The 23716-nt window shown below is 39.6% G+C and overlaps 1 protein-coding gene across 1 annotated transcript in view; it reads left to right on the forward strand.

Moving 5' to 3' along the window:
• LOC104650596 (uncharacterized) overlaps positions 1 to 22204 on the forward strand; it is a 75502-nt gene extending 53298 nt beyond the window's left edge. The window contains exons 6-10 of the mRNA XM_074397095.1: positions 968 to 1284; positions 1368 to 1458; positions 3732 to 3867; positions 18593 to 18637; positions 18726 to 22204. Of these exons, the coding sequence (XP_074253196.1) occupies positions 968 to 1284; positions 1368 to 1458; positions 3732 to 3831 (508 nt within the window). The 3' untranslated portion in view covers positions 3832 to 3867; positions 18593 to 18637; positions 18726 to 22204. The remainder of the gene's footprint in view (positions 1 to 967; positions 1285 to 1367; positions 1459 to 3731; positions 3868 to 18592; positions 18638 to 18725) is intronic.
• Positions 22205 to 23716: the final 1512 nt, after the last annotated feature.

Raw genomic sequence — 23716 nt, forward strand, 5'->3', positions numbered from 1 at the left:
TCTTGGCCTCAAGTGATCTGCCCACTTTGGCCTTGAAAGGGCTGGGATTACAGGTGTGAGCCACCATGCCTGACTGCCACCTGCTCATTTATAAAGCCCGCTGTGATTCACTTGCAACCAAAATTGAGAATCTTTGGTGCAGAGTGCCTCCCCAAGTCCAGGAATGATCTGCAGCCCCCACTTGCCTTCCAGGCATGTCCATGCCTCCCTGTGGCTATTTCTGTGAGACCCTGCATTTTTGAGTTCTGCTTTTGTTTGTGTCACCTGAGCATGTTTCCACAGTCACCCTGACCATACTGCTGACTGCATATTTATCCCTTTTGTATCTCCCATCCTGGGTCCTCTCCCACCTCTCCTGGGGTCAGTCCTTTCTTGCCTTACATTGTGCTGCTTTCTCTCCTGGCACCAAAGAATGAGGCAGCCAGTGCAGAGTCGGGGCTGTAGTCGTCATCATCACTGAGGTATTATGAACCAGGAAAGAGACGTGATCTGTTTCAACACAGCACAGTGTCCAAGCGCCCTTGATAAATGTTGGCTGCCATTGTCATTGTTGATGTTCTGGTGATTATTGTTGATGCTGGGTGGATTCTTCCTGGGATCGGGGCAGATATCCAGCTGTCCTGTCCCTCAATGTCCTTATCAGGGTCCTTCCCTAAGTCTGCAGCTAAGGCATCTGCCAGGGCCGGGGTCTCATCTAAAGATTCAACCGGGGAAGGGCCCACTTCAAAGCTCATCTTGTCATTGGCAGAACTAGGTTCTCCAATTGTTCAAATGTTGAAATACTTGCTTATTACTGTGGAAACAGCCTGTGCCCCAGGTACCTTTTACAATGAACTCTTGGGAGCTCTCTGTGATATGGGCACTAAAGGGTTAATTCCTGGCACTACAGGGGTCCCTGGGCCTCTGCCTGGTGGATAATGCCCTTGTCAAACTGATTATCTATTTTGAATATCACCTCTTCTTGCAGTGCTTGGGAACCAGGGGGCTATGCCCTTTCCTCCTGCAGCTCCTTGCATCCTGGTCCTGGGAAAGTGAGCTTAACACAGCAGAGATACTGTTATCTGGGCTGGGTTTTACCCATCACTGCTGGTACAGGATGCTTGCTCGGGCCCAGGGCCCTCAGTGAATGGAGCACTCTGCATAGCTGCAAAGCACTGTTCCTGCCCCAAAGGACTGAACTCCAGATACCACCTGGCCCTCAACCAAACAGCCTGTTTACGGCCTCTGCAGAGCAGGTCTACTTTCAGAGCATCCTGGCTGTCCATTGCTCTACCATCTCCTCCCGTAAGTGGCCAGTTTTTCTTGCCCTTGGTTTTAGCATCTGGCTCATATAGCTCCCCTCCCCTTCTTTGTCTCTTTTTTGCCAGGGGTCACGGGCATCAGCAGTCCAGGGAAGGAAGCAAAGCAAATGGAGAATGGCATGTTGGTGACAGACAGTATGGGGAAGCAACTACAGAGGTAAGTTGGGGGAGGTAGTGTGACTCATACAGGCCTCATGATTTCACCATCTGCCCATACTTCTGACACTCGAGTTCCCTACATGGTGTGGGTCTTTGCATACATCACTCGGGGGGACCTGGAATGTTCAGTCTTTGTGAAGCACCATTCAATATAAAACTATCTCAAGGATAGGAATGGAGGTTCATGCTTGTAATCTCAGCACTTTGGGAGGTCGTGGCAAGAGGATCACTTGAGGCCAGGAATTTGAGACCACCATGGGCAATATAGCAAGATCCTATCTCTACAAAAAAGGAAGCATCCTCCTGTTTGATTATAGAGGGCTTCCTTAGATCCCTGGGGATTTACAGCATATGCAGTATGCTAATCATGCTAGCTTTTAAAAACTGGCTAAGTTGGCTGGGCATGGTGGCTCACACCTGTAATCCCAGCACTTTCGGAGGCTCAGGTGGGTAGATCACCTGAAGACAGGAGTTCAAGACCAGTCTGGCCAACATGGTGAAACCCTGTCTCTACTAAAGATAGAAAAATTAGCCAGGCATGGTGGCAGGCACCTGTAAATTCTAGACACTCAGAAGGCTGAGGCACAAGAATCATTTGAACCCAGGAGGCAGAGGTTGCAGTGAGCTGAGATTGCACCATGGCACTCCAGCCTGTACAACAGAGTGAGACTCTGTCTCAAAAAAGCAAAAACAAAGAAACAGCAAAAGAACAACAAACATTGACAAAGTCAGAACCTAAGCATACCGGATCTTGGGGATTTGAGAAAGGATGGTGGACCTGCAGTTGCTATAGGGGTCAGAAGAGGGCAAAGATGATGTGGCCTAGCACTGTGCCTTGGTACGTGTCATTTTTGCCGTTGTTATCATCTTACGCAGCCTGCATTCTATTGGGAGATTCCAGACAGTGCATAAGTGCAGAAGGATTTAAGATTTTCATCCAAGATGCTAGCTTGGATTTGTGAAATCCTAGGTCATGAAGCAGGAAGGCCCAGCTCCCCACCTGAATTCTAGATTTCATCCAGAGTTGATTCTGATTCTTCCCTCTGCTGCTCCCTGAAAACCCACACTTGCTTTTGGATTTGAGGGCCACTGCCACCTCACTTGGCCTTAACTAAAGACCTTTGCACAGATCTCATGGGCAAGGAAAGGTTACCCAGCCCCAGGCCCTAGATCAAAGAGGAGAGGTGCTGGAGGTTTCTTTGGCCTTCAGGAAGTGTTTTCAGGGGACACAGTTTTGGGGGTGCAGTGATGAATACATGGGGCTCTTGACTTCAGGTAGCTTGTAATCTTGTTCAGGAGATAAGTAGGTAGAGGAAGGCATAGAAAGTTCCACAGCAAAGAGCCACATCTATGTTTTATATGGTCTCCACAATTTCTTTTCTTTTTTTTTGAGATGGAGTCTCCCTCTTGCGCAGGTTGGAGTTCAGTATGCAGTGGCACCAACTCAGCCACTGAAAACAAAACTGTGGGCAAGACAGTCTGATGTTCTCTGGGGTCTGCATAAAGATAATGACCACTGATGTACAGAAAGTCCTTTTTTTTTTTTTCCTTGGAGACAGGGTCTCACTCTGTCGCTGAGGCTGGAGTTCAGTGACACAATCATGGCTCACTGCAACTTCTGCCTCCTGGATTCAAGCGATTTTTCTGCCTCAATCTCCCTAGTAGTTGGGACTACAGGTGCCTGCCACCATGCCTGCCTAATTTTTGTATTTTTAGTAGAGACAGGGTTTTACCTGTTGGCCGGGCTGTTCTTGAACTCCTGGCCACCAGTGATCTACCTGCCTTGGCCTTCCAAAGTGCTAGGTTTACAGGTGTGAGCCACTGCAGCCAGCCAAAAAGTGCTTTCTGAGTAACATGCTTGCATGAAGGAGAAGCCAGGGCAAGATTCCACACCAACCTCCACCAACAACAATTTTCTTGTAAGACAAGAAAATTGAATTAACTAGGTACTTTGCCCTATTTTTTCATCATGTTTCGTATTTTGAAACTTTTTCATGTTTGAAAGATTATCTAAGATGTGCCCTTTCTGTTTTATCTTTTATTTGAGACCAATTAGAATTGATTAAAAAAAAAAAGCATGCACTTTTTATGTATCAGTGGTCATGAGCTTTTTGCAGACCCCCAGAGATCATAACAGATTGTGTTTTCCACAGGCCTCATTCCTGCCTGAGCCATTCCCTTTCTCTGGGGACCTATAACCCTGGGGAATGACATGTCTATATATATGTTTACATGTGTGCCTGTGCAGTTGACATCCCTGTCCTTTTCCAGACAGCTCAGCAGCTCCTCCTCCTATAGCGGGGACATCAGCAGGCACCACAAAAGCACAGCAGAGCTGCAGAAAGCCAAAGCCAAGAAGGAGGAGACTTGAAAGCTGATGAAGGCTGACAAGGCACCAACAGGGCAGGTGAGATTTGCTTTCAGTGATGATGGTGGCTACAGCTTACAGAGCGCCCACTGTGCAAAGTGCCTTATCTACAATACACCTGTAAAGGTACTATTTACTGCACCAGAAACTGAGGCCAGAGAGGTTTAGAGACTTACCCAGGGTCACTGCTGGCAAGCAGCAGAACTGAGATTTGAACCCTAGCAGACTCTAGGGTTGGTGCTTGTAGTCTCTGCTCTACTGACTGCCACATCGACTTGAGCAGCTTAGGAGCTCTCATTAGCTATAGGCAACCTTAATGCTTTAAATCAGGGCTGCCTGCAATGTGGGGTTCAGTTGTGCCTGAAATGGTTTTAGGTTATGTGCAAACACATTCAATGACAGACGAGTGTTTATTTCTTTTTTCTTTTTTGAGATAGAGTCTCACTCTGTCACCCAGTCTGGAGTGCAGTGGTGCTATCTTGGCTCATTACAACTTCCGCCTCCCAGATTCAAGCAATTTTCCTGCCTCAGCCTCCCATGTAGCTTGGATTACAGACACTCGGTACCACACCCAGCTAATTTTTGTCTTTTTAGTAGAAACAGGATTTCACCATGTTGGCCAGGCTGGTCTTGAACTCCTGGGCTCATCTTCCTTCCTCAGCCTCCCAAAATGCTGAGATTACAAGTGTGAGCCATTGCACCTGGCCTGTTTTTCATTTCTCATTTAGTCCTTTTGATTATGTCCCTGAGAAAGTCTCAGTTGGGTCCTAGCTTGCTTTCAGTACCTAACAGCCACTAGCCTCCCTTTGTAACAATGAGAATGGGTTTCAAGCTCCTAGTTTTATTTATTTTTTTAAAAGATCATCTATTTGGGGCAAGTGTTAATTCTCTATTTATGGTAGTGATCCAAAGTTTATTTTTAAAAACAAATGTGATTACATTTTTTAAAAACTAGGAATGGAATTTTTAATTCAGGTAAAAAAAAAAATAAGTATACAGATAAAGAAAAAAAAAACCTGAAAGTGGTAGCGGGGAGTGAGGTTGGGACACTTTCTTTTAGATCTGCTCTACTGAACTAGAGGAGCAAGATCAAACAAATTTAAAAGCTAGCAGAAGAAATAACTAAGTTCAGAGCAGAACTGAAGGAGATAGAGACAAAAAACCCTTAAAAAAAAGATCAATGAACTCAGGAGGTGGTTTTTTGAAAAGATCAAAACAGACCACTAGCCAGACTAATAAAAAAGGGAGAAGAATAGATGCAGAAAAAAGTGATAAAGGGGATATCACCACTGATCCCACAGAAATACAAACTATCATCAGAGATTACTACAAATACCTCTTGCAGATAAACCAGTAAATCTAGATAATATGGATAAATCCCTGGACACATACACCCCCCAAGACTAAACCAGGAAGAAGTTAAATCCCTGAATAGACCAATAATAAGGTCTGAAATTGAGGCAGCAATTAATAGCCTACCAAACAAAAGTCCAGGACCAGACAAGTTCACAACTGAATTTTACCATAGGTAAAAAGAGGAAATGGTACCATTCCTTCTGAAACTATTCAAAACAATACAAAAAGAGAGAATCCCACCTAACTCATTTTATGAGACCAACGTCATCCTGATACCAAAATCTGACAGAGATACAACTAAAAAAGAAAATTTCAGGCCTATATCCATGATGAATGTTAATGGGAAAATCCTCAATAAAATACTGGCAAACTGAATCCAACAGCACATCAAGAAGCTCCATCATGATCAAGTCAGCTTCATCCCTGAAATGCAAGGCTGGTTCAACATATGCAAATCTATAAACATAATCCAGCACATAAACAGGACTGAGACAAAAACCATGATTATCTTAATAGATTCAGAGAACGTCTTCTACAAAATTCAGCCCTTTATGCTAAAAACTCACAAAACTAGGTATTGATGAAGGTATCTCAAAATAAAAGCTATTTTTGATAAACCCACAGACAATAACATAGTGTATGGGCAAAAACTGGAAACATTCTGTTTGAAAACCGGCACAAGACAAATATGCCCTCTCTCACCACTCCTACTCAACATAGTATTGGAAAATCCGGTCAGGGAAATCAGGCAAGAAAAAGAAGTAAAGGGTATTCAACTAGAAAAAGAAGAAGTCAAATTGTCTCTATTTGCAGATGACATGATTGTATATTTAGAAGACCCCATCATCTCAGCCCAAAATCTCCTTAAGCTGATAAGCAAATTCAGCAAAGTCTCAGGATACAAAATCAATGGGCAAAAATCACAAGCATTTCTGTACACCAGTAACAGCCAGCCAACAAAATCATGAGTGAACTCCCATTCACAATTGCTATAAAGAGAGTAAAATATTTAGGAATACATGTAACAAGGAATGAAAGGACCTCTTGGAGACTTACAAACCATTGCTGAAAGAAGAAAGGAAACAAACAGATGGAAAAACATTCCATGCTCATGGTTAGGAAGAATCAATATAGTCAAAATGGCCATACTGCCATTTTGTAATTTATACATTCAATGCTATCCCATCAAGCTACCATTGACTGTCTTCACAAAATTGGAAAAAAACCACCTTAAACTTCATATATAACCAAAAGAGAGCCCCCGCATAGAGAAGACAATCCTAAGCAAAAAAACCAACAACAACAACAACAAAAAAAAGCTAGAGGCAGTATGCTACCTGGCTTCAAACTATACTAAAAGGCTACAGTAATCAAAACAGCATGGTTCTGATACCAAAACAGAGATAGACCAATGGAGTAGAAGAGAGGCCTCAGAAGTAATGCCACACATCTACAGCCATCTGGTCTTTGACAAACCTAACAAAAGCAATGGGGAAAGGATTCCCTATTTAATAAATGGTGTTGGGAAAACTGGTTAGCCATCTGCAGAAAGCTGAAACTGCATCCCTTACTTACACCTTATACACAAATTAACTCCAGATGGATTAAACATTTAAACCTATGACCTAACAACATAAAAACCCTAGAAGAAAATCTAGGCAATACCATTCAGGACATAGGCATAGGCAAAAACTTCATGACTAAAACACCAAAAGCAATGGCAACAAAAGCCAAAATAGACAAGTGGGATCTAATTAAACTTCAGAGCTTCTGCACAGCAAAAGAATCAATCATTAGAATAAACTGGCAGCCAACAGAATGGGGAAAAATTTTTGCAATTACCCATCTGACAAAGGGCTAATATCCAGAATCTAGAAAGAAATGAAATAAATTTATAAGAAAAAGCAACCCCATGGGCAAAAAATATGAACAGACACTTCTCAAAAGAAGACATTTATGCAGCCAACAAACATGAAAAAAAGCTCATCGTCACTGTTCATTAGAGAAATACAAATTGAAGTCACATTGAGATACCATCTCATGCCAGTTAGAATGGTGATCATTAAAAAATCAGGAGACAACAGATGCTGGAGAGGATGTGGAGAAAGAGGAATGCATTCACACTGTTGGCAGGAGTGTAAATTAGTTCAGCCACTGTCAAAGACAGTGTGGCAATACCTCAAGGATATAGAACTAGAAATATCATTTGACCCAGCTATCCTGTTACTGGGTGTATATACCCAAAGGATTATAAATCATTCTATTATAAAGACATATGCACACACGTTTATTGTGGCACTGTTTACAATAGTAAAGACTAGGAACCAACCCAAATGCCCATCAATGATAGACTGGATAAAGAAAATGTTGCACATGTACACCATGGAATACTATGCAGCCATAAAAAAGGATATGTCCTCTGCAGGCACATGGATTTAACTGGAAACCATCATTCTCAGAAAACCAAACACTGCATGTTCTCACTTATAAGTGGGTGTTGAACAATACGAACACAGGGACACAGGGAGGGGAACATCACAAACTGGGGCCTGTCGGGAGGAGAGGGGGTAAGGGTGGCATAGCAGGGGGTGGAGGGATTGGGGAGGAATAACATTAGGAGAAATACCTAATGTAGATGATGGGGATGGATGCAGCAAACTACCATACCACATGTATACCTATGTAACAAACCTGGGCGTTCTGCATATGTACCCCAGAACTTAGTATAATTATTAAAAATAAATAAATAAATTGGATGCAGCCTTGTTATGCTGCCCAGGTGGTTCTCAAACTCCTGGGCTCAGGCAACCTCAAACTCCCAAGTAGCTGGGACTATAGGTGTATATCACCACACCCAGCTATTTTTCCTACAATTTTTAATGTTTTATTCTCACTACAGAACCAATAATATAAGTAGAGGAACAATCCTACCAAGTATATAATACCCAAATAATAAGTGTTCAAGGAAAACAGCTATATGCTATTTATTGTAGTTTTTCAACTAAAAGGTGCCAGGGAGAGTCCATGCTTACCACAAGTAATTTGGCCCACTGAAGATTTGTACTGGCAAAAATATAGATGTCACACTAGTATGATTTAAAAGTCAAAGTGTTAAAATGTATCTAATTAAACCTTAACCAAATTTCATATTTTCTCTATTGAGGAAAGCATTTCCTAATGTGATTTTTCTGTTGCTATGTGTCTTCTAGTTCATTTTTGTTCAGCCCACACCCTGTCACAGTACTCATCAGAATTCTGTTAGTTGTCAACATTAAATAAAATTTTTAAATCAACTAGCCATATGTCTATGGTTTTCTCTGACCAACTTTCCATAACCATCATAAAACAATAGATAAAACCACTGCTAAATTTTAAAAGTAAATACTATGCAAAAGTTGACTGAAACAAAATTTTACAAGAGACCACTTTACCTTGGTAGTAAATCAAGTCTTCATTGTCTGGTTTAGGGCATGAATCCACACACAGTTACTGGAAAATGCTTTAGAGCAAAAATATACAATAAAAATGAGCAACTTTCTTTTTTCTTTTTTACAAATTTTTATCTGCCAATTCATATGCAGCTTCCCCCTCCAAAAAACAAAAACACAGCCTGGGGAAGGTCAGCCATCTGAATATCAAATAACATTTCTTGATACAATTAATATATGGCCTCTGTTCTAAAAATAGATTTTGGTTACCTATTTCTGCCTCCAGCTGTCCAAATCTATAAAATACTCAATGAAAACTGACCTTGAGCTTCGTAACAAATACTGACAGCCAATATATTGACAGAGCTTGACAATAATTTACCCGCACAAATTATCTGTCCTGAAGCAGAACGTGAAATTCAGTTAATGGATGACATAACTTTTGTCACCTAAACTGGAAGGAACCTTATGACCCAAAACAAGGTAGAAAGATCCACTGTCCCTTGTCCATTATCTATCTCTGGTTAAAAGACTAATCTGTGTCACTTCAAAGTGGCAGTTTTGATTCCCCAGCATAAAAACCACTTAAGAAGGTCCCAGTGCTTTCCTTTGTCCTAAAAGAGTGCAGAGAATCCCCTGCTGTATTTAAAATATGTAAGAGCTAAAAGTACAAAATGTATAAAAATAACATTAACAATTACAAAAATCCAATTATTTTCACTCTATAGGTCCTACCTTTTTCAGGTCCACATAAACTAGTAAGCCCTTAAAAACCTTCATAGGCACTCGGATATCCAATGAGAGAGTCTGCTGGAAAAACAGTCCTGGCATTTGTACCTCTTTTTCCCTAAGTACTACCTAAATATCTTTAATTCCTATGGGTTTCCACTTCCAGATTCCACCTATGCAGGGCTCCATGGCAGTTTCCAATAATCTTCAAATCTTCAGTCTATGAAAGCACAGATTCCTGAAAGGATGGCCTCAGATGACCAGGAGTGGGAACACTCTGTATCCCCGCTCCTGAATAACAACCTAACTGGAGTCTCTACTAACTACCAGAACAGACACACCTCCAACTACCCAGCTGAACTTCAAGACTGATTTGACAGCCAGTGATGCCCCTGACCCAGCTTGCATGGCTATGGGGAGGACATCAGTGAATTGGGAAAAGAGGCAGAGATGAGGAGACACCTGCCCTGGGCCACAGATCTATGTAGTTCAGCAATCTCCAGCCCATCAGTACTCAAGGGGCTCTAAGCCACCCCTCTGTAAGTCAGGATGGAATTAGATGATACCACATTTCTGTCTGCTGTAGAGACTCCTCCCAGTGTCTCCAAATGTTTTAGCATCTTACAGCAAAAATCAAGTTTGTCAGTTCTTGATTTAAAAAGAGCACAGCAATCTGTTTAGAGTTTCCTTAAACTCTGTATTTTAGTGTGCCTTTGTAGATAATTCCCAGTATCTTGTGTCCTTCATCTTTACAATTTATCAGGCTTGTCATAAACCCCAGTATTCTACTCTCTTATTGAATAATCCATATCCAGTGTCTCGTTTCTCTTCAAACTTGGCCTTCCCCTGCTCATTCCATTCTTAGCCATTTTCATTGGGTTCACGAGCTAATTCCCTTCTCATTCTATCCAGTGGGTACACCAGACCCACTCCCCCTTTGTATTATTAAAACACATGCCAGGCCAGGTGTGGTGGCTCATACCTGTAATCCCAGCAGTTTGGGAGGCCAAGGCAGGCAGATCACCTAAGGTCAGGAGTTTGAGACCAGCCTGACCAACATGGAGAAACCTCGTCTCTACTACAAATACAAAATTATCCAGGCCTGGTGGCACATGCTTGTAATCCCAGATACTCAGGAGACTGAGGCTGGAGAATCACTTGAACCCGGGAGGCGAAGGTTGCGGTGAGCCAAGATTGTGCTGTTGCACTCCAGTCTGGCAACAGGAGCAAAACTGTGTGTCAAAAAACAGCCACAACAACAACAAACAACAACAATCTACCAATGGAATAAAAAAAAGAAGGAAGAGTATTGGGCTTTAAAATGGGTTCAAATCTCATTTCTACTATGCCTTATGTCCAAAAAAAAGCATTCTAATCTCTTTGAATCTCAAGTTCTCTATCTAGAAAATCATTTGACCAGAACGTTCAACAAAGATTGAAGTACTAGAAGATATTTTAATTAGTCCTTAGATTCCTTAAATTTCTGTAATTCTATGTGCTTTTGGTTCTGTCTGTAGGAAAATTGAGAGTACATAGCCAGCAGAACTTGAAAACATAACAAAAGAAATGCCAAGGAAGAAAAGTCATGGAAAAAGAAAAAATAAAAATAAAAAAGCATTATGGAAGTAGGCAGAAATACTAGCCTACAGGGAAAACAAAACTGGGAAGTTAAATAATTTCTCTCTAAGACTTGCCAAATCTTGGTTTTGTAAAATTTCCAGTCCTATGGCCAAACCTTTACTCTGCCCTAAAAGCTTTGATGGTTAATTAAAAAAAAAGAAAAAAAAAAAAAAAGATGCTGGTTACCATAAAAATTGTCAGATTTATTAGGACAAACTCAATGACTAACCTCATTTCTAACAGTGACCTAAAATGAGAGTTTAACTTATTTAAACTCATTAATTTAGACATTAATTAAAATTAATCTGACTAATCTTATTCAGACGTATACATTGATCAAAGTGCTACACAGATATCTCTATCAGTCTGTATTGAGGAGTAAAAGAAAAGATTTCAAAGCCAGATAGGCTGATGGTCAAACTGTGTGGGTCAGCTACTTTGTGAACTATGGGATCATGATCCAATTAACCTCTCTAAACCACAGTTGCCTGTTTAATAAACAGTAGGTTATAAGAACACAGATGTTGTGATGGCTTTATGAGATAAATGCATAGCACATAATAGAGTGGTTAGCCCAGAATACAACACTCGACAGATACTAGTTTCTTCCATCTATATTTTCTTAGTTAACATAATTTTTTAAATCTGTAAAATCCTACCTGACTGCAGGTTCATCAGAACTCCCAGAATCTATTAAAGGAAAAGGTAAAATGCATTTTAAATCAACAATATATAGAATATTAAAACAGTAAGAAAGTACAGTGATGCATGCCTGTAATCTCAACTATTTGGGAGGCTGAGGAAGGAGGATCACTTGAGAAACCAAGAAGTTTTAGGCTTTAGGAAACATTGCAAGACTCTACCTTCATAAAAAAAATTAAAAGGATGCACAGTTGTGTACATGATTTAGATAATTTTTCTTTAAAGTATAGGACTGATGCTTTGTTACAAAGCATTCATTTGAGACCACACCTGGGACCTTATTAGAATTAATATAAATTATACCTATTGGTATGCAATTAATGCAGTAAGAACTCTTACTTCCCTTACTTTGTATTTATTAAATGCAAAGAATTTATCAAAATTTGATATCTACAAGTGAACTGCAGTATACAAGTCATCCTAGCCAAACCCTATGAAATTGGCTAAAAATGGTATTGTTAGCAGAAGAGATGGAATGAGTGACCAGTGTCAAACGGCATAATTTCTGGATCAAAATATGAGGGGGGCAGTTAAAACACAGTAAACAGTAGTACCCCTTATCCACTCTGTGTGTGGAAAAGACACACTTACCATGTTTTTCTCTGCTCTCACACCACACAATAATCATCAATAAAGAAGGCTTCTGTGACCAAACGTGTGGAAAGATTTTACCCACCAACAAGCAAGCAATCACTTCTGCAGATGACACAAACTGGGTGTCACCTAATTCAGTTCTCACACTGTCTAAAGATAGCATCAGATTCCACAGGTAAAGGGCTCAGTCCCATGAGACTGCCTCCCTACATCAGTCCTAAATCTGAAATTCCAGAACTTCTGACCAATCAGCTTCAAATTGGGGTTCCCAGGACTCCCTCTTTAGGTTAAATTGAATTGCTGGAATGGCTCAAAGTACTCAGAAAAACATACTTACCAGCATACTATGAATGACATTACAAAAGGTGCAGATGAAGAGATGCACAGTGCAAAGTATGGGGCTAGTGGCACAGAGATTCCATGCCCTCTCAGGACACACTACCCTCCAGGAACCTCCATGTATTCAGTGATCTGGAAGCTCTGCAAGCTCAGTCCCTTTGGGTCTTTATGAAAGCTTCAATACATAAGCATCACTAATTAATCACTGGCTGTTGATGACTGACAACCTTCAGCCCTTCTCTCCTCCCCAGAGTTTGCAGAGTGAGACAGAAGATCTCAAACCTCTAATCAGTCAAGTCTTAAGGATGGTGACCAGTTCCCATCCTGAATCTACATAGGTGCTTCCAACCATTGATCATTAGCATACCAAAAGACATCACTTTGGAAATTCTGAGGAGTTTAAGAATTGTACACCAAGAAATGAGTCAAAGTCCAAACACAGGTTTTACATCTGCAGTTTTGAATTATGTGGTTACAGCTACTAACAGTTAACTGTATTCCAAACATATTACATTGAAAACTCCAGAAATAAACAAGTCATAAGTGTTAGTGTGCCAGTCTGAGAAGCACAATAAAATCTTGAGCTCTTGCCCTCCATTCATCCCAGGATGTGAATCATTCCTTTGTCCAGTGCATTCACACTGCATGTGCTGTCCAGCCATTAGTCATCAACATGGTCTCCTCCTACATCCAGCCATCAACATCATTAAGGCCTGAAGGTCTAGAAACACTCAAAGTTGATAATCTTTTTTCTTACTTAGAGTCGGGGTGAATAGTGGCCTAACACTACATGGCAATGCCTACATCATTCACCTCACTTCATCTCATTACATAGGCATTGTATCACTTCACATCATCACAGGGAAAAGGGTGAGAACCATACCATGTATTTTAAGAGACCACATTCAGAAACGGGGATTCTTGCAAAAACCAGCTGCCAGTAGAGAAGAGCTCAAGAGATTAATGTGTTACTCTGGCCAATATTTTTGGGGAAGGCGCCAGCTGTTTTACTTAATTGTAGCTGTGTGCTCTGCCCTACATATAACAAGGCCCAAATTCACCTGTCATTTTACCTCCCACAGAAAAAAACCGCTGAAAAAATTACTGCTTTAAGAACTTACCCAGTCTGAACCACATCACAGAACAAGACTGTCTCAACAACAACAAAGAAACAAACCTAATTGTTCCCATGTAAAAATAAGTCTCGGTCCACACTAGATCTGAAGCATTCTCAATGCCATGAGACAGGACAGAAATATATTTAAAAAGTATATTCCTGCTTTCTGCAGAAACAAAACTGTTCAACTTAAGGTTTTGTAAGTCAAGAAAAAGAGCAAAAAATGCAAAAGTAAAATTTGAAAGGCCATTTCATTATCAAGGGCTCATGATCATCAGACATTAACAAACTATGTATTGTTCAAAACTTCGATTCTGAATTTTGACGTAAGTTGCAGTTTCATTCGAGGATGTCCAAGAGGTCAAATAAGACAATGTCATTTGGTATTTTCGGTCTTGTTTTTTTTTTTTTTTTTTTTCTTTTAAGAGAGAACAGTAAACTTCTTAAGAGAAATGAATTGTCATAACTTCATAGGCTAAAGGCTCATGAGTCATAATTCTAAGGGCATTTGTAAAATATGGTGGTGCATGCTTGCATTCTGAACTTCTCAGCCTTAAACTCTCATATAGTAAATATTCAGATACAAACTGATTAAACAAAAAGCCCCTTTTAATCTGACATTATTTTTCCTTTTCATTTTTTGAGACAGAGTCTTGCTCTGCTGCCAGACTGGAGTGCAGTGGCACAATTTTGGCTCACTGCAACCTCCGCTTCCCGGGTTCAAACGATTTTTGTGTCCTAGCCTCCCATATAGCTGGGACTACAGACATGCACCACCATGCCCAGCTAATTTTTTATATTTTAATAGAGATGGGGTTTCACCATGTTGGCCAGGATCATCTCGATCTCCCTACCTCATGACCCACCTGCCTGAGCCTCCCAAAATGCTGGGATCACAGGTGTGAGCCACCGTGCCTAGACTATTTTTCTTTATCTTTTTTTTCTTTCTTCATTTATCAGGAATAGGAGAGTCTAATTAAATGTGGTAGAGTGGTATAAGGGAATACAATGAAAAGTATAAAATGAATTAAACCAGAGCTAATCATATCAGGGTGGATACATCTAGAAAACAATACAAAGTAAACAAAGTGGCAGAAAGATATGTGAAGTGTAGAACCACTCACCTTCCATTTTAGGACACATAAAAATTCTGCATATTATTTCAGAGCATCATAATATAGTTAAGGATTTCAAAAGCGTATCAAAATGGAAAACAGCCAGTGATACTGGTAGCTTCGATGATGTTCATGATGTTGGTTGCTTGTATGCAATTATTTTTTTAAAAAACGTTTATACCAAAAAGTCTCCACCATTTTTAAAGACTGTCCTCCAGTTATGAATGATTACTTTCCTAGTTTTTAATAATCAGAGATGCCACAAAAACACACATATACACACCCATACATACACACACAAGCATACACAGTGTGCTCATTAGAACATCTCATTGGCTTCGATCATCAATGTAATAACATTAACAGGAAGTCTCTAACGTTAGACAGAAACTGACATCTAAGTAAAGCATTCTTTTAGGTAAACACCAGAACTCCAACTAGCACATAAGACACTGGAAATATCTCAGAGTCTCAAACTTCACTACTTTGAATCCCTGACAAGTATAAAAATTCCATATTGGAAGTGTTATGCTATTCAAAATATTAAAATAGAAACATCTGAGTTAAAACTCCTATTCTTGGCCGGGCACAGTGGCTCAAGCCTGTAATCCCAGCACTTTGGGAGGCCGAGGCAGGTGGATCACGAGGTCAAGAGATCGAGACCATCCTGGTCAACATGGTGAAACCCTGTCTCTACTAAAAATACAAAAATTAGCTGGGCATGGTGGCACGTGCCTGTAATCCCACCTACTCAGGAGGCTGAGGCAGGAGAATTGCCTGAACTCAGGAGGCGGAGGTTGCGGTGAGCCGAGATCGCGCCATTGCACTCCAGCCTGGGTAACAAGAGCAAAACTCCGTCTAAAAAAAAAAAAAAAAAAAAACTCCTATTAAAATTTTGCTTTCTTCTAAATTTATTTTTATTGAAATATGGATACCAACAATAACATTTATGCCAATGCCTTTCATTCAGTTTAGAACATAAAGAATTAAGAGTAAGAAGAATGTGACTACTTCCAGTCATTTAATGTACTTATTTTCAGCATTCCATTTGTATTGGAAATGTACCTGCTATTGATACCTGTACATTCTTTCTTTGTACTGCTTCTCTCACAATAGGATCTTCCATTTCAGTGGTAGGCTGAATGAGTTTTAAAAGAAAATAACTAATAAGTCATATATATTTTATACAATATAAAGTTAGTAATTAAAAATAAATACATATAATTACCTTCAAGGAAGGATGTTATTCAGGAGGCCCTACAAAGCAAAGGGGACATGTCATCAATTGTATGTAGGTATGACCAGGCCAACCAAACATTCATGCAGTGTAATCAAGCTGAGTCCTCATGCCTGGGTATGAAAATAATTATTAAGGTTCTGAGGGTTCTTTTTGGCATCTTCTTTTCATTGCCTAGGACAGCAATGTGATGGAAATACATTGAGTAAAATAGGAATATAGGATCCCTAAGTCACAAAGTTTGTATTTCAAAAGTGAGATTGCTTCAAATGCCTGTAGAAAAATATGGATATTAATGTGAACACATTGGGCTGATAAGAATAAAAGGGACCATTAAACAGTAGAGCAAATCATAACATGAGAGAATCAATGTCAAGGCTGATGGTGAATGCTACAGAGTTTTTAAACTTGAAACATCAGAGGCATTCATACCAGAACACCACAAATACTTATCATGTGCTTCCCCTTGTCCTGTCACTTAGGTAATACACCGTTGGGATGCCAGTTCAGATGAATGTGTGATTCACCTCTTATCAAAGAAAGTGTTCTAAATTGATCAGCAATGACATACACTTATGAAATAACAGTTTCTCAAAATTCTAATTTTCCCATGCCCATGTGGCTACTGAAGCACCTACATTTCTCATATTCTCTCGTTTGACCTTTTCTTAAGAGTTCCTTGATCCACTCATGCAAGACTTAAAACATATCAAATAAACCATACAGAATAAGATTTCAATATCAAAATACTTATCAAAAGAGAAAACATTGAATTGCCACAGTGTTCATAGAAAAGAATAAACTTCCATGTTTCAAGATCAGTGCAGTGTACTCACAGAATAAATTTTATAATGACTGCTTCTAAAATTAGCTAAGTTTGGCATGTCATCTTACTCTGTAAATGACTTTTATAAAACAGCTATCGTATCAAAGAACTGGCTGACCCCCCAAAAAATTAGTCAAAATACAACTTAACCACATCTTATTCACTCATGTCAATGAAACTTCTTGCTCTGAGGCCTGACAATTATGAAGAGAAATTAGCTGTTGTGCTTTATCCCAATTCTAGCACTCCCTCCTGCCTCCAGTTCTCTCCACTGCAATAACTGTTTTTGCTAGACTGGGTATATGTCCAAGGAACTGGAAGTAAGGTGTCTCAAGCTTCCTTGGTTTTGACTCCAAAGTCCCCCAACAAACATTTTTTTCTTCCCCTTTCCTTGCCCTTTCACAATCCCTCTTCCTTTGCAAAAGTAATCTTTAGATCTGTCATCCCGATGCTTCTCTTCCTAACTGCTTTTTATGGATAATTGCAACCATTTTTTTCATACGTATTCAGCAGTAGTATACACCAACAATTTCTGTTTTCATCTCATTCTGCTTCCTCTGTGGCTAGAATACTGCTTCAGAAATAAAAGATTAATGCCTTCCCTTGATTCTGTTATTTTTTTAAATTGCTGTTCAATGGTTCTTTTTCTAGATTTCTCTAAAGTAAGGCTATTTCCTTGTTATTCAGAGCTGTGTACAAGGAACAGCACCAACACCACCTGAGTACTCCTGAGAAGGGCAGAATCCCACACGTGCTGAATGAGAATGTCCATTTTCCAGAAGCTCGTCAACTAATTCATGAAAATTTGGATGCCCTGTTCTACACTAATGTGCTTCCACATTTGTTTACCTTAATTGCCCATCTAGAACTTAGCCTCAGTTTCTTCCCTATTAAGTCCCTGAATTTAATTCTGCATTATAAGCCATAATGTTTCTAATACACTTTTAATCAGGCTATACCTTCTCTAACTTCCTCTCCATAAATCACATGACTATTCAATTATGTTAATTTGGCCTATATGATACTATCCGATGAAGTTATAACATTTTCTATAAAACTAAATTATGGCCATACATGGCTGGCCATCTGTGGTGATATTCATCTATGGTAGATAAAACACAGATCTGTGTGGTGAGGTACCTCAATCCTTAATGCCTCTCCAATAGTGAGAATGACAGCAAGAGCAGGAAGATGTTACTTTAATTCTCTGACACATTTTGGTGCTGGAAGCTGACATTACCTTCTTTCCTACTTCTATCACTCTGCTCTTCCTTCTTCTACAAATCAATTTGACTTTACTACCCACCTTTACATACACCCACATACTGTTTTTTCATTTATTCCAGGTACACTCTGCCCTCCTCATTCTTTTATTCATTTCCTCTTCCCTCTTTCCTGATTTTCCTAAGATCTTAGAGAATCTTAAAATGGGAACTAATAATTCAGCTCCTTTAGTGGTACTCTCAATAGACTCAACTGCTGACCCCTGATTAGATATAAAACTTATCACCATTTTACTTCTCCTTTACTTATTATACATTTAATAGAACATTTTCTTTAGCTATTTGAATATATTAGTGCTCTTATTTTTTTAAAAATAAAACATTCCATCAAATGACTTTTTAAATCAAATAGTATTCTTACCTTCTTTTACATTGACTATACTGCGTTTTTTGTTTTGTTTTGTTTTTCCATTTTCAGGTCCAGGTAAAGGCTCTGACAGTTTCTGAAGGACACACTGCTGAGGTAATATCAAGCATGAGTTTCCATTTAAAAAATTATAATGAGTTTCATAAAGACTTTCTTACCAACTTTTTTTCTTTTTTTAAAACAGGATCTCTGTCACCGATGGCTGGAATGTAGTGGCATGATTATGGCTCAGTGCAATCTCAACCTCCCGACCTCAAGCAATCTTCCCATCTCAACTTCCTGAGTAGCAGAAACTACAGCTGTGTGCCGTCATGCTAGGCTACTTTTTTATTGTTTTTGTAGAACCAAGGTCTCACTCTATTGCCCAGGCTGGTCTCAAATTCCTGGTGTTGTGGGGTTTGTTCTTTTTTTTTTTTTGAGACAGTCTCGTTCTGTCACCAGGCACCAGGCTGGAACACAGTGGCATGATCTCAGCTCACTGCAACCTCTGCCTCCTGGGTTCAAGCAATTCTGTAGCCTGAGCCTCCTGAGTAGCTGGGACTACAGGCATATGCCACCACACCCAGCTAATTTTTTTTTTTTTTCTTTTTGTATTTTAGTAGAGACGGGATTTCACCATGTTGGCCAGGATGGACTCAATCTCTTGACCTCAGATCCACCCACCTCAGCCTCCCAAAGTGCTGGGATTACAGGCATGAGCCACCATGCCCAGACCAAACTCTTTGTCTTAAGTAATCCTTTCACTTCTGCCTCCCAAAGTGTTGAGATAACCAATGTGCACCACCACAAAATGATAAAGGGGATATCACCACAGATTCCACAGAAATACAAATGATCATCAGAGATTATTATAAACAAATCTATGCACATAAACTAGTAAACCTGGAAGAAACAGATAAATTCCTGGACACGTCCATCTTCCCAAGCTTAAACCAGGAAGAAGTTAAAACCCTGAATAGACCAATAACAAAAACTGAAGTTGAGGCAGCAATTAAGAGCTTACCACCCAAAAAAAAGCCCAGTTCCAGATGGGTTCACAGCCGAATTCTACCAGACATACAAAGAGGAGCTGGTACCATTGCTTCTGAAACTATTCCAAACAATCTAAAAAGATAAAATCCTTCCCAAATCATTTTATGAGACCAGTATCATCCTGATACCAAAACCTGGCAGAGACTCAGCAAAAAAAGAAAACTTCACTCAAATATCCATGATGAGCACAGATGCAAAAATTTCAATAAAATAATGGCAAACCAATTGCAAAAGCACATCAAAAAGCTTATCCACCATGATCAAGTAGGCTTCATCCTGGGGATGCAAGGCTGGTTCAACATATGCAAGTCTATAAATGTAATTCACCACATAAACAGAAACAAAGACAAAATCCACATGATTATCTCAACTGATGCAGAGAAGGCCTTTGACAAAATTCAACAGCCCTTTATGTTAAAAACCCTCAATGTATTGATGGAACGTATCTCAAAATAATAAAAGCTATTTACGACAAACCAACAGCCAATATCATACTGAATGGGCAACAAAGGGAAGCATTCCCTTTGAAATCTGGCACCAGACAAGGATGCCCTCTCTCACCACTCCTATCCAATATGGTATTAGAAGTTCTAGCCAGAGTAATCAGGCAAGAAAAAGAAATCTAGGGTATTCAAATAGGAAAGGAGGAAGTCAGATTGTCTCTTTACAAACAACGTGATTGTATATTCACAAGACCCCATCGTCTCAGCCCAAAATCTCCTGAAACTGATAAGCAACTTCAGCAAAGTCTCAGGATACAAAATCAATGTGCAAAAATCACAAGTATTCCTATACACCAATAAGACATTTACAAAGAGAGCCAAATCAAGAATGAACTGCCATTCACAATTGCTACAAAGACAATAAAATACCTAGGAATACAACTAATAAGAAATGTAAGAAAACTCTTCAAGGAGAACTACAACCACTACTCTACAAAATAAGAGATGGCACAAACAGATGGGAGAAACATTCCAGGCTTATGGTTAGGAATAATCTATATTGTGAAAATGGCCATACTGCCCGAAGTAATTTGCAGATTCAATGCTATCCCCATCAAGCTACCAATGACCTTCACAGAACTGGAAAAAACGACCTTAAACTTCATATGGAACCAAACGAGGGCTTGCATAGCCAAGTCAATTCTAAGCAAAAAGAACGAAGCTGGAGGAGCTGGAGGCATCACCCTACCAAACTTCAAACTGTACTACAAGGCTACAGTAATCAAAACAACGTTACTGGTACCAAAACAGAGATATAGACCAATGGAACATAACAGAGGCCTTGGAGGCAACACTACACAGCTACAACCATCCGATCTTTGACAAACCTGACAAAAACAAGCAATGGGGAAACGATTCCCTGTTTAATAAATGGTGTTGGGAAAACTGGCTAGCCATGTGCAGAAAGCAGAAACTGGACCCCTTCCTGACACCTTACACTAAAATTAAGTCCAGATGGATTAAACACTTAAACATAAGACCTAACACCATAAAAACTCTAGGAGAAAATCTAGGCAGAACCATTGAGGGCATAGGCATAGGCAAGGACTTCATGACCAAAACACCCAAAGCATTGGCAGCAAAAGCTAAAATAGACAAATGGGACCTAATCACAGTCCACAGCTTCTGCACAGCAAAAGAAACGGTCATTAGAGTGAATCGGCAACCAACAGAATGGGAAAAAATTTTTGCAATCTACCCATCTGACGAAGGGCTGATAGCCTATCCAGAATCTACAAATAACTAAAACAGATTTACAAAAAAAAAAAAAACCCATTCAAAAGTGGGTGAAGGATATGAACAGACACTTTACAAAAGAAGACATACGTGAGGCCGACAAACATGAAAAAATGCTCATCATCACTGGTCATTAGAGAAATGCAAATCAAAACTACATTGAGATACTATCTCACGCCAGTTAGAATGGTGATCATTAAAAAATCTGGAGACAACAAAATCTGGAGAGGATGTGGAGAAATAAAAACACTTTTACACTGTTGGTGGGAATGTAAATTAGTTCAACCATTGTGGAAGACAGTGTGGTGATTCCTCAAGGACCTAGAAATGGAAATTCCATTTGACCCGGCAATCCCATTACTGGCTATATATCCAGAGGTTTATAAATAGTTCTATTATAAGGACACATGCACACGAATGTTCACTGCAGCACTGTTTACAATAGCAAAGACCTGGAATCAACCCAAATGCCCATCGATGATAGACTGGACAGGGAAAATGTAGTACATATATACCATGGAATACTATGCAGCCATCTAGGGACGTGGATGAACCTGGAAACCATCATTCTCAGCAAACTGATGCAAGAACAGAAAATCAAACACCACATGTTCTCACTCATAGGTGGGTGTTGAACAATGAGAACACATGGATACAAGGAGGGGAGCATCACACACTGGGGTCTCTCGGGGGGAAATAGGGGAGGGACAGTGGAGGGTGGGGAGTTGGAGAGAGAGAGCATGGGGAGAAATGCCAGATACAGGTGAAGGGGATGAAGGTAGCAAATCACACTGCTATGTGTGTACCTATGCAACAATCTTGCATGTTCTCCACATGTACCCCAAAACCTAAAATGTAATTTAAAAAAAAAATGAATAAAAACGAGGTCAGAGATGTGGCTCTATCTTTGTCTGATGCATGTGGATTATACTTACAATAAAATAAACCGCATTGAGATCCCTAGGGATAAAGGTCTTAAAAGTCCTGAAAGAATCTTGCTTCTACTTCTAAATATTCTAGCCTTCTGCTTGATTTCTAGCTAAAAATGTGGACTAACTCTTGCTATTTCAAAGTACCTGAACCAAACTATGAACTCTCACCTAATGTATAAGATTCAATATTTTAAACATCAATTTAGTATTAACTGGCCTTTTAGTACAAACAGTTACCTTGTCAAACCATGATAAATAGCATAATCTTCTGCATCTCATACACACATAAATTGAGTAAAGACATTAATATTTTGCTGAAGAAAAATACAATACTTGATGAACCATAATGTACAGGAAGGATGAGCGCTATTCTAAAATAACAAATATCTCCAAGAACTTTAATAAAGTCATTATGAAACAGCTAACTTAATACACTTTATCAATTTAATATCCTCCCTGTCAATGTAGACATAATAACCATGTACATGGACTAGCTTGTGTCTATAAAGTGTTCATCTTTGTAAATTATCGCCAAGGCTAAAAGAAAGGGACAAGGAAGTCTCTTGTTCCATTGAGGTACAACATAATACAAGTTGCTAACTTATATTCTCCCTTGATGGCCAAGAAACTGTGCTGAGGTCATTTATCTAAAGTAGGCAAAGATTTAAATGAAGATTTCCCCATTGCTTTCCTAGTCTGATATATTGTAATTCACATCAGCTAGGGGTCAGATAAAAGCTATCTACAGCCTGAAAACAATAAATAATAATGGCAATACTAGTAGTCATAAACTAAAAGTCCACACTTCAAAAATTAACAAAACTAATACAAAAACCTTTAGCTAATAAAAGATTACAATACTAAAAATATCAGATTACAAGTAACAAACACTCCATATTATAAGAGAAAATGGATCCTACTATATGTTATGTTGCTTAGTCCAAACATTTGCTTTCTACCTGATTATTTGTGTATTTTTCACTATATGCCAATAATTATGTTACTCTTATTAATATTTCTGACTTGAGTGACTCCACTCTAGAACACTCAGGTTTTTATTTTAAACAAGAACTATTGTACTGTCTTACCCTATCAACAGCATGTACATTTGCTTGGTTTTTCACTAAAAATTCCATCATTTGGGGCCGGGTGCGGTGGCTCAAGCCTGTAATCCCAGCACTTTGGGAGGCCGAGGCGGGTGGATCACAAGGTCAAGAGATCGAGACCATACTGGTCAACATGGTGAAACCCCGTCTCTACTAAAAATACAAAAAAAATTAGCTGGGCATGGTGGCACGTGCCTGTAATCCCAGCTACTCAGGAGGCTGAGGCAGGAGAATTGCCTGAACCTAGGAGGCGGAGGTTGCGGTGAGCCGAGATCAAGCCATTGCACTCCAGCCTGGGTAACAAGAGCGAAACTCCGTCTCAAAAAAAAAAAAAAAAATTCCATCATTTGCTGTCTCCTGCAAATT

This window comes from Saimiri boliviensis, chromosome 4 (genome assembly GCF_048565385.1).
Source record: "Saimiri boliviensis isolate mSaiBol1 chromosome 4, mSaiBol1.pri, whole genome shotgun sequence".
NCBI lineage: Eukaryota > Metazoa > Chordata > Mammalia > Primates > Cebidae > Saimiri > Saimiri boliviensis.